Source organism: Ahaetulla prasina, chromosome 1, assembly GCF_028640845.1.
Source record: "Ahaetulla prasina isolate Xishuangbanna chromosome 1, ASM2864084v1, whole genome shotgun sequence".
In the NCBI taxonomy this organism is placed as follows: Eukaryota; Metazoa; Chordata; class Lepidosauria; order Squamata; family Colubridae; genus Ahaetulla; species Ahaetulla prasina.
In genome coordinates, this window is record NC_080539.1 from 152,798,878 (window position 1) to 152,811,505 (window position 12,628).

The window sequence follows — 12,628 nt, forward strand, 5'->3', positions numbered from 1 at the left end:
TTTTATTCAAATGCAGGACTGTATCATTGTCCTTGTTAGGTGATCACTTTGGTTCATAAGTAGACCTCTCTTTCCCTGCAATGAGATTTTCACTTCTGTTTTTTGACTAGCCATTCTTCATAGTGGCTAGTCAAGATGTATATGTGAATGCACACAACTCATGAAGAGTCAGAAAAGTCCAAATAAAAGTCACCACCAATCACAATACAGCCACACGCAAAAGAAATTTCAAATAATAATAATAAATGTATTCGCCAAGACTCAAAAATTACTCAAAGGCGTAACTTTTAAGCATGTATGTGACATATTACACTTTCTAGCTTCTACACTGTAATTAAGAAATGTGTAAACGTTTTAACATGTTGTTATTAAATTTACTTGATGTTTCGTCATATACCGATACTGTACACAAATTTGTACTTGGTTTGAGAAAAGCTGCACAAACCATTTCTTTCCCATACACAGCGTGTCAGAAATCAAAGGGAACATTGGTTATGAATGAAGCTAGATAAGACATAGTTATTTAGGGAATAAGCGAGAATTCAGTCTATGGCACTTAGCCACTGAATTAGTGGCCCAGGATCCTGGGCATTTTTTTTTCATCCTGTAGTTCAGGCTGCATTCGACAGCAGGTGAATAGATTCAGGCTTTAATGCTAATATAAATAGGAGAAGCAAGGCTCCTCTCCTACTTTCCCTATAGGTAAAGGTCACAGAGAAGTAATAGTCTGCACCAAGATTGCTGGAAGGAGGAAATGAGTTGTATGTGTACTCCTGGTACTCATCTCTTGTACCAGGAAATGTGACCACAGGGTTGAAAAACTTCCCATCCTGAATTAGGAAAATAAATGCATTTCAGGGTTCTTTTAGCCAAAATACTTACTGCCTTCAATGTTAACAAATTTCAGTTCCCATTAGCCCCATAAACCCAGCCAAGTGTCTGGGATGATGGGAATTATAATCTACTAGTGACATTTGGAGGGTCATCAATTCCCTTTCCTTCTGTGAAATATAATTAACGTGTTTTACATTTTTAGGGATTAGGTCAGGGGTGTCAAACCCGATTGCATCGTGGGCCATATTTTGACGTATCGGGATGTTTTCTGCCTTTGCAGGCTGGGGTGGATGTGACCTGCACGGGACATATGCGGCCCAGTTTGACTGTCTGGTTAGGTGTATCAATAAACTATGGTTGATAGAAAATGAAATTTTTCATTTTTTTAAAGCTATATTGGTGACTGAATGGAGAGGCCCATGCATGAATTTGAAATTAATTAATGTACTCTAGACCAGGGGTCTCCAACCTTGGCAACTTTAAGACTTGTGGACTTCAACTCCCAGAATTCCCCAGCCAGCTTTGCTTTGCTGGGGAATTCTGGGAATTGAAGTCCACAAGTCTTAAAGTTGCCAAGGTTGGAGACCCCTGCTCTAGACTATATATTTAGCTTGTGTTCACAAGAACAGATTCCAATTTCTTTGTCACCAACTTTGTGTTAGTTTATGAAAAGCCAACTATTATAGCTTAGGTAACAAACTACGGTCAAAGTAAACCATGTCATCAACATGGGACCCCAATTTTTCTTTGATCTGAAAATACCTTTTGTATATGGTTCTTAATAATATACTTGTCGATATGCATGTAGCAACATTATGATGATGAAATAACAACTGTTACTGAGAAGCAGTTTAATTTAAACATACCAGGCTTCATTTATTAAATGTCAGATAAATTTAGAGACAGTGGTGTTGATGACAATGATGATTTACCATCACTGTCATTTGGATTGGATCTTTTCTCCTGTATTCTGAGTTATTCCGCTGGAATCTATTTCCGATTTTTGTACTAGTATAGCAATTTATTCAAACGTTTAATTTTTTTTTTAGAAACCTGTTGTACACAATGGACTATCATATTGTTTTGAAATTTAAAACTATAAAAACACTTGAATTTAAATGAATGTATTCAAATGTACTTGTAAAATACTCGCATTTTTTAAAACAGTGGAGGACTTGTTGATAGTTACCGGAATTAGCAAATTGTTTGTTCTCTTTGAAGCGCATGTGGAAAATGAAGAGCAGTATACGCAAGCTTTGGAGAAATTTGGAGGCAACTGCGTTTGTAGGGACGATCCAGATTTAGGAACAGCGTTTTTAAAATTTGCTGTGTTTACAAAGGAATTGACAGCGCTCTTCAAAAACCTGGTAAGAAACAATGAAAGTATGTACTGCAGAATTGAAATCGTGTAGCTTTAAGTTTAATCTAAAATATATAACTGCTAAATATAAAAATTTCTAACTACTAAATATAAAAACTTGATCGCATATAAAGCCACAGCTTTGATAGACACTAAGCTGTTCTCTGGGGAGGAAAAAGGACTGAATACCTGCTTCTGAGGCTTATCTAACAGAGATTTAAATTGTGACTGTTTAGAGTTGAAATCAGATACTGTGGGAGAATAGTTTGTGTATGCACCCTATGTATATTGTAAATTATTGCCTACGACAACTTTGTTATCTAGCTCTCTCAAGGAAGCATTTGAAACATTTTATAATTGGGTTCTTTCTAAAGCTTTATAACATCATTTGCTTTTTTAAAAAAAAAAGTGGGGGGAGCTTTGGCATGGGAGTTGGGAATCCAGTGAAGAGGAGACAACTTATTTTGACCTGACAGGCCCAGCTGAAAAATGACATGGAACCAAACCAAATTCAGTTCTTTATTTGCTCACACCATATAGACAGAATCTTGACAGACTAAACCAATTCCACTCTAACCCTAACGGATAAACATTGGGAGAGTGGCCATCCTAAATCCTTTGACTCTGATCCAGCTGTATTGTCTCTTGTCTCTCCCACACCCACGTCTTGGAATGTGTTTCTTCCTTCCTGGGTTTCTGCAGCTTCCCTGTAGTCCATCATACCAGCTTCCCCTTCAGAGACACAATCCATCTCATCCAGCAGAGCATCATGGGATAATGTTGATTGTGTTTGAACTATAAGGTGGAAGGGGATAGGCATTGGATGTGCTCTTGAGAAGCTGCCAACTCTTCCCATTATTATAGCAGTAAAATAATACTTTATTTCATATTTTATCAAATAATAGTTAATGTCTGGTAAATAGGAACATTTTTTCCCAGTATTGTTATATTAATTTCTAAACTGTGTCATGGTTGAAAAACACCTTTCCCTGTAATATCTGATTATGGTTAAATTATGGTGAACTGCTTATAGCGGTAGCCTAACATCTCTGCCCCATTAAAGCACTGGGGTAAAGTATTAGCAAATATATTCTATCCTGGACACTTACTTCAAACATGTAAATATCTAGAATCTAAACATAGTCATAAGAGGTCCGCTTATAATCAGATGATTGGAGTAGCAAGTAAAAAAATACATTAATATAAGAACCGCTATGGATTAAACACCACTTGACCTAGATAGTGTCATCCCGAACATTCTTTCAGTTAGATCATTCTACTTGCCGTATTAAACCTGCATTCAGCAAATGCAGGGGGGGGGAAAGGTTTATAAATTTGTACTTTGCTCTTTGTGGAAGCTTAGCCTGGTTTTAAATATTTACCATATATATATTTACAGATAAGCCAGGAATTTTAGGTACCAAAATTAAACAATATGAAAATTTCAAGGGTTAGGTTATGTGCTGGTGATGTATTTATCATGGTATTTTGGTTAAAAATACGAGGATCTGCTTATCTATGCATGGACTTGTATGAGAGTATATATGATATTATTTAAAGGCATATTATACTTCTCAAGTTAAATTATGACATGGATTGTTGTAAAGGTATATTTCAGTATCCTATACTTGCAAGTATCTTTTCTACCCCTCTGTGTGGTTGCTTTTTATTTGATAGAATAATTAGGATTGACAGTAAACAAATGTAGCCTTAGAGTAAGTCTTACCAATGAGGAGTATGGTATTATTAAAGTTACAAAACTGTTAAACAGATTCTGAAATTACACAACTTGAAAAACAAATAAGACTTAGCTTTTATTGTTTTAGAAATCGTAACACAGGCTTTATTGTTTAAATACTTTTTACCATGTTTCTTAACTCTTGTTCTGTTTTAGAATCTGTGCACGAAAATAAAATTTAAATACAGGTGGGTTTATGTCAAGCAGTCAAACAGATACACTATTTTTCATATTAGATGATATTTAACTTTTCTTTTTGCACCTTGGGCTCTCATTTCCCATTTCCTTTGTAATAAAAAAGACCTTTGCATTGCTTTATTTGGAGCTGATTCCTGGGGTACCTTTCTAAAATAGTAAGTTAACATGGTCCTTGGCAATTCATGCTGTTCTTTTCTTGCCAAATTCTCTGTTAGTTTATCTGACATTCGGTAACAGTAATATTAACAGCCTCCAGCTATCGAAGATGTGTATGACGATGGCTTCAGATTATTTCAAGGTATAAGAAACATTAACTTGATGCTATTTACTTGTCAGCTTTCCTATGTTCACACTTGCTATAGTTTCTTCATATTAATTTGGAAGATCCTCCAACACTGAGTGGATAGCTTGTATATAGATATTAGGCTAGTCCTCACCTTACGACCACAATTGAGCCCAAATTTTCTGTTGCTAAGTGAAACAATTTTAAGTGAATTTTGTCTCATTTTACAACCTTTATTACCACAGTTGTTAAGTGAATTACTTCGGTTATTAAATTAGTAACACAGTTGTTGAGTAAATCTGGCTTCCCTAATGACTTGGTTGTCAATATCTCGCAAAGGGGGATCACATGACCCCAAGACAGTGCAACTGCCATAAATATGAATCAGTTGCCAAGTGTCTGAATTTTGATCACATGACCACGGGGAGACCACAGGAACTGTAAGGGTGAAAAACGGTCATACGTCACTTTTTTCAGTGCTGTTGTAACTTCGAACAGTCACTAAATGAACTGTTGTAAGTGGAGGACTACCTGTAGTTAGCAAAACCAAGGGAGCAAGAATAACACAGATTTCAGGAAAGTCTCTTTAAAACCAGTCTGGGTTTAAATACAGATCCTTGAGAACTGCAAGAGTCAATTAAGGTAGAGTTTTTTTGAAATGGCCTTCTGCCCACATTTCCCAGATAAATGCTTTGTGCACTGCGGTGCTTTCCCGTAATCTCTACACAAAGTTTTAGATGTACTTTCTAATAGAGGATGGGATGTAGTGATGGGCAAACAGAGATCGGGCTCCTGGTACCAATTCCTGTAGGTGCATTAAGAGGTAGTTTGAGAGTTAGCAGGCTACCTCAGATGCAGTTAATCTCTGGTTGTTATTGCTGAATATCAGATTTGCCTGTAATAAATCTCTCCACATTCAAAATCTCTCATGGATTAGAGGTAGCTCAGGATTCATGGATAACGTGAGGATGGTGAAACTGTCTCGGATCATTTGAGACCTAACTTGCACAGAGGACCATATGTAATCGGGGTGGGGGGTGTTTGCGACATCATCGTCATGGGGCCGTGATAGCTTAGGCTGTAAGAAGCCTGTTATTAGAACACAGCAGCCTGCAATTACTGCAGGTTCAAGCCCGGCCCAAGGTTGACTCAGCCTTCCATCCTTTATAAGGTAGGTAAAATGAGGACCCAGATTGTTGGGGGGGGCAATAAGTTGACTTTGTAAAAAATATACAAATAGAATGAGACTATTGCCTTATACACTGTAAGCCGCCCTGAGTCTTCGGAGAAGGGCGGGATATAAATGTAAATAAATAAAAAAAAATCTGAGGGTAGCAGACAATAGTTTTTATTCTGTGTCATAGTCAGATCACTTTCATATTGTTATGGATATGACTGGTGCTGTCAAATTTTTCAGGGAAGGCAAAACTATTCAGTTAGTCTCCCCTCCAAAAAAAAAAAAGGTTATTTGGAAGCACTTTGCTTATAAGAAGTACATGAGGAGTTTCCTTAGGCTGTGGTGAACAGTTCTGCTAACACTTTAGTTGCCTGCTGAAAAATAGAACCAACAAGGGCCTTGGATAAGATAAGATAATACCCAATAGGTCTTTTCTGGTTTGATGAACAGTGTTCCTAGCTTTATTGAGGAGTTTTGGGTGATGAAGCAAATCGGGAGAGGCCTAAATTGCTGCTGGTAAACAAGCAAATCGGATTGAACTTGGGTATGAATCACGTTTGAGTTTACACTACCAGCAGGGCAAGTCCTGATCAGGAAGCAAGATTGTGCCTTGCTAGGTTATTAGGATGAGAATGAGCTTGGAATTCCTGAGGAAGAAGATGAGGTTCCGTGCAATATAGGCTGTGTTTGAATGAATGAAAGTAATAGTAGCATAACAACTATAAACAATGGATTGGGGAAATCAAGCATTCCTAAAGCCAACAAAAATGTGGGAAATGCATTCTTCATTATCCTTTTTCCTCTTTGCATAAATGGGTATCTTGCATCTCTTTCTTGGAAAGCCTACTAGGAGTTTGTTTAGAAATATTTAAATGCTTTGTAGATGACAACCATTTTTTTTTATAGATCCAGAACATGAACAATATAATCACATTTCCACTGGACAGTTTGCTCAAGGGAGATCTAAAAGGTGTAAAAGGGGTATGTTATGTGTTTCTATTTTTAAAAGTTACTATTTAATAGCATAAGCACATGTTATAATTTATACTGGAGGAAAACGATATTTCTCTGCTATCATATCCGGCTCCCCTGTCTTTCTAGATGGATAATTTTTCATCTTGGATGCAGTGATTTATTTTGGACTAATATACAGTGGTATTTAAAAGTTTATGAACCCGTTTGAATTTCTGCATAAATATGACCTAACACATCTGTTCTCCACACAAATTTTAAAAACAAAGAGAACCCAATTAAATAAATGGGTCATAAACATTATACATGTTCATTTATTCACTGAAGGATGGCAATAGTGATTTGCCCTCTAGTCATAGAAATGGAAAGCTGGAGATATTTCTTCACTTTCGTTCCGGATCCAAAAATATTGAAATAATGATGCCATGAAAGGGTAGAAGTTCACTTTTTCCTTAACATGTGTGCGGTGTCTTATGACTCCAGTTGGATTATGTTTAAAGAAACATTTCAAAAGGCAAAAAAAAATATGATCTAATTGTGAACTGCAGAGCTGACTGAGATACTGGCTGACTAGCAAACCATGGCTGACTTTGGTTTCTAATATCCTATGGTGCCAGCACCCATAAATAAATACTATATACCTGACTGGTGCTAAGTTAGGGTTATTGTATAATGCAGTCACACTCACTGTCAAGTCAGGGATTAGTTTAATTTTGCACTAGACATCAAGAGGGGTTGTGACTCAGAAGCCAGACAGATATAGGGCATTCTGTGTTGCTACTTAAATCAGAAATGTAGATAAAAAATACTGTTAGAAAAAAAATCTGATTAGCTTCTCACGCTCTGCGGCTAAGACGCTGAGCTTGTCGATCGAAAGGTCGGCAGTTCAGCGGTTCGAATCCCTAGTGCCGCATAACGGGGTGAGCTCCCATTACTTGTCCCAGCTTCTGCCAACCTAGCAGTTCGAAAGCACGTAAAAAATGCAAGTAGAAAAATAGGGACCACCTTTGGTGGGAAAGTAATAGTGTTCCGTGCACCTTTGGTGTTTAGTCATGCCGGCCACATGACCACGGAGACGTCTTCAGATAGCGCTGGCTCTTTGGCTTTGAAACGGAAATGAGCATCGCCCCCTAGAGTCAGGAACAACTAGCACATATGTGCGAGGGGAACCTTTACGTAAATTTTATGACGGAAAGGTTGGGTTCATAGAATCACATTAAACCTTTGTGTAGACCTTTTGGTATGACATGACATGTAAATCCAACCGAAACCACTCCTCCAGCCTTACGTTTTGATTGCTAAGGTCAACTAATTGGAATGCTACAGCAAGAAAAAAGAACATTTATTAATTCCAGCGGGTTGCTGGAATATACAGTGCATGGATGCACTGTATATGTTTTGGTGGGTTACAAAATCTTTTAATGTGGACCAAACAAGCATTTTTCACATGAACAGATCTCTGTTTAGTTCTAATAAGACTTGAGGCACCTAGAACCTCACATTAGTGTTAAATGTGAGAGTAATGAGTCAGACTGTTCAAAACATTTGAAAGAAAGGTTTGAAAGTGGGAACACATTCTTATTCCTTGAAGTAATAAAGCTGCTGCATCTGGGAGATTCACATAAATGTTTTGTAAACTACCCATGGTGGGTCTAGATATAATCAGTGTGTGCCGCAAAAGGGCACGATAGCTGTGTGAATACATTCAAGGCAGCCTTCAGAACAGCAGTACAACCCTTTTAAAGGAAGTAGCTGTTTCAATTAACACTTCAAGGAGAGGTGTTTTACTCACAAAAAACGTTTTGCTAAGTTTTTTCTTTGAAGGCTTTGCACAGCTCTAGGACTGTGTCTTCTTCCAGTATAAGGTACTTGGACTTCCAAATGTATAAAGTTTAATTTGAGAAAAACTAAACTGGGCTATTTATTCCAAAGATTACTTCACCAGCTTTTAATCCAAGTGATTAGGACAATAAAAAATTTCAGTAGAAATGGTCACTTGCCTGTTTAACGTGGATTTCTTCTCCTTTCTATAGGATTTGAAGAAGCCGTTCGATAAAGCATGGAAAGACTATGAAACCAAAGTGTATGTACTTCCTTTCTGATACATAGCAAATTTGTATACATTGTCTCTTTCTGTGCTTGTTCACCCAAAAATAAGGGTCGTTGAGTTGATGCGATACATTGGATTATCATATGCCATATTTTGGTTCCATGCAAGTTTTGTTGCCTACTTAATCTAGGCTCGATTAAGATCTAGGAAGCACTTGGATGGAAGATTCCTGGGGAAATTGGAAGAAGACAGTGAAAAACCATTTCTGTACACTTGCCCAGAAATCTGTTTGTATCTCTATAATCACCAAAATTTATACTCAGTTTAAAGACTTCATCTTTATCTATTTAGTTCCAGTCTAGCTGCCTGAGGTTGATTTGTTATTGTTAGCTGTACAGTAGTCAGGCTTACCTCAAAGGTATGGAGAGTTTGGATGCATAAAGTGAATACTGCAATAAAAATGTGTCCCACAAATTTTCAGTTTTCAATGCATATAAAATTTATGTTTACACTATATCAGTTAATGTATATAAAAATCACATAATGTTAAAAGTTTGCGCTCTTATGGGGCCACATTACTAGCCATCCAGGGCTGCCTGTGGCTGTGGGCCACTGGTTGGACCTGCCTGCACTATACTGTAGCCTCTTAAATGTGCAATAGCATTATGCTTACCAAAAACAACGTGCATACCTTAATTGAAAAACATTTGAAAATTGGAAAGGTAGATTTTGAAGGAGCTGAGACAACTTGATACTAAAACCAAAATCCTGTCTGTTTGTATAAACATGCTGTTTGATGAGCCAGTTATTTATCCCGTTGAGACTATTACAGTTTAATACCCAGTTAATCACTCTATTGAATATTCTGAAGATTGATCATACTTACAGCACCTATTCCCAGTATGTAATCTTTTGCTCCAGAGTCAGAATAATGAGAATATCTATCTAGCATGCGTGCATGAATATACTGGATCCCTGTATATCTGTTTATATTAGATAACAAAACTACTTTTCCTGTATAAGCATGGCACCTGTTGGAAGGGGAGGCACGCAGTGTTGGTTAGAAGATGGATGGCTATATAAATGTTTTGAATGAATGAATGAAGAAACCAAAGAAATATAGAAAACAAATCTGTTCACTTGGTTTTTTGAGCAAGAAGCTGTTCTCTGAAATAATTAGCCTATGGTTGATTTATTTTGTATTACGCCAGCACTATAGAATATGTGACAGCTTTATCTGTGTTGCTTTATACTATTTCTGGTAAGGACTGATTGTGGTAACCAAGTACACTTAAGCATTAATAGCTAATAATGGCATACAGGTAGTCCTTGATTTACAACTGTTCATTTAGTGACTGTTCAAAGTTATGACAGTACTGAAAAAGTGACTTATGTCAGTTTTTCACACGTAACAATGGCTGCAGCTTCCCTGTGGTCACAGTAATCAAAATTCAAAACGCTTGGCGACGCATATTTATGACCATGCCTGGTGTCATGTGATCCCCTTTTGCAACCCTCTGACAAGCAAAGTCAACGGGGAAGCTAGATTCACTTAATAACTGTGTTACTAACTTAACAACCGCAGTGATTCACTTAACAACAGTGGCAAGAAAGGTCATAAAATGAGGCAAAACTCACTTAACATATGTCTCTGAAAATTTGGGCTCAGTTGTGATCTGAGTCAAGGACTACCTGTATTTGGAAGAAATGGCCATTACAGAGGAATATTGTCATGGTAGAGGAGGTAGTCTGAGTCAAACACTTACTGAATGCATTGCACTAAATGTATGATAGGCCGCTGAATGAGGCAGTTTAAAGGAGACTTTTGCTTGTCTAGGCCTGAACATGATTACTGTAGATGTAATCTCTACGGTCGATGTAATCTTCCTCCTCATCAGAGGAAATCATGAAAGAAAGGAATACTTTAGGTCAGGGGTCTCCAACCTTGGTCCCTTTAAGACTTGTGGACTTCAACTCCCAGAGTTCCTCAGCCAGCTTTGCTGGCTGAGGGACTCTGGGAGTTGAAGTCCACAAGTCTTAAAGGGACCAAGGTTGGAGACCCCTGATTTAGATAGTGTTTGTGAGTGTATTTGAATGTCTCTCTCCAGTTTTAGTCTTCAAATCTAGGAGTGAAGTTAATTTAGGTACAAAGTGTAAAATCAGTGACAGAGTGTGAGGTTTGCCCACGAAGCGCCCAGATTGCATCTCTGGTATCTTTAGGTGGGGCTTGGAAATGCTTCCTTTTGAAGATACTGACCATCAGTGGAGGGAATACTGAGCTATGTTGGCCAATTGTCTGGCTTGGTGTAAGGCAGTTTCCCATGTTTTCAAATCTGCATCACTCCTGGTCATTAAGCCTGACACTCCAATCAGATGAATTTTTTGTATGCAATGCCAGTAATAAGTTATTGAGTTATTATGATCTTGGTTTTTCAACTTGGTTGCAATCTTAAAGATTGTGCAGATTTCAGAGTACACTATGCAGTTTAAGTTACAATCTCACTGGACTCAAAGTTATGCTAGCAACATACGGTATTAAAACACAATTGTAATGAGTAGGTACAGTATGTGCAACCTTTGTAATTAACAGTATATGAATTCCAAAATCTTTCAGTTGGTATAGGTTGCTTTCATTTTTCATACTTATGTGCATCCCTTTTTTCCCAAGCAATTTCTAGAGACAAAGAAAAGCATTAGTCCTGTGATACAAATTAGATTGTTTCCAAGCATCCCTTTAGTGTTTGTTTTCTTGCCTGTGGGCTTGTATTACAGCTGTTCTGGATTCTTTAATCCAAGTAAGCAGTGAACCAATTAATTGCCTTTACTAATTTAGCTCAGCATCTCTAGGTAACAACAGATATTAATTTGATGATCATTCTTTCCCCCATGATCAGATAAAACAACTCTGAATTTTCAATGCTATTGTTTGTTTTGGCATCTTTTAAAGAACATGCTATTTATAAGAGTATCTCCCTTGATTCTAATATTTGGAAGATTGCACAACTATCACGTCACAGAGGGATGAATATTGACCTCTCCATCTAGGTTTCACAGCTAAAACTATGATTAGTTTGGCATCAGCACTGATGTTAACCCTGATGCTCTCTGAGTTTGGTTGTTTTTTTATAGACATTTTATTACCCCACTCCATAACATCATCAGTGATGTCACCTAGTGGGATAATGAAGCATCTCCAAGCAAAAACCAAGCTCAGAGAGCTCCAACATTCAGTCCTGAAGTACTTACAGTATATTCTCTTCTATTGGTACTCATATTAGTGTTGGTCGTAGCCGGCCTAAATAACTCCAGACTTAAAATGATAGTGGCTGGGCATTACAGAGGAAACAGGAGAAAGTATTGAACACCATTAGTACATTTTAGAAAAAGTTTTATTGCCAGAATTGAGAAATAAAATTATATTGCCAGAATTGAGAATGCATGATAAAAAACAGAACAGTTTTCTTAGTGCCTTGTGTTACTAAAACACTGAAACATCCTACTGAAGCACTGTTGGAATACTATCATGCTGGGAACATGATAGTAGGAAGGATGTGTTATTAATCATAATTTTAGTTGTTATGGAAACTCTTGATAAATTCAGAGAAAACAATGCCTGTAATCTACATCCTGTGAATAAAGATGTCTCAGCATTCTCTTAATGATATGTGCTGTATGAAATTACATATATCGGAAGTTGGTTCTCTGGTACAAGACTTAGCAATGCCTCCAGGTGTGTTGTACGAGAACAATTCCTAAAATCGTCGCACATGATGCTGGCTGAAAATTCTTGGGTGGGGGGGTGTCATTCCAAGTTGGAATATGGCTAGTCTGTAGTGTCTGACCTGCAAGGCAGCCCAATCAGTAAGTCACTTCGTTCTTCTCTGAAGCACAATTTGTTCCTCCTGTTCTACACAGTCCTTCCTCCTCCCTGGAAAATCTTCTTCCAAATGTTTTGAAAGGATTTTTGCACCAAAAACATTTCTGCACATAAATATTTTTTAAAAAGAATCCAGTGG

At 37.4% G+C, this 12,628-nt stretch overlaps 1 protein-coding gene across 2 annotated transcripts in view; it reads left to right on the top strand.

The window, feature by feature from the left end:
• The window catches only part of ASAP2 (ArfGAP with SH3 domain, ankyrin repeat and PH domain 2), a 90,355-nt gene that overhangs the window by 22,364 nt on the left and 55,363 nt on the right, over positions 1–12,628 (top strand). For both annotated transcript variants that reach the window (XM_058178200.1, XM_058178193.1), the window contains exons 3-5: positions 2,056–2,201; positions 6,497–6,571; positions 8,596–8,645. In XM_058178200.1, the coding sequence (XP_058034183.1) occupies positions 2,056–2,201; positions 6,497–6,571; positions 8,596–8,645 (271 nt within the window). The remainder of the gene's footprint in view (positions 1–2,055; positions 2,202–6,496; positions 6,572–8,595; positions 8,646–12,628) is intronic.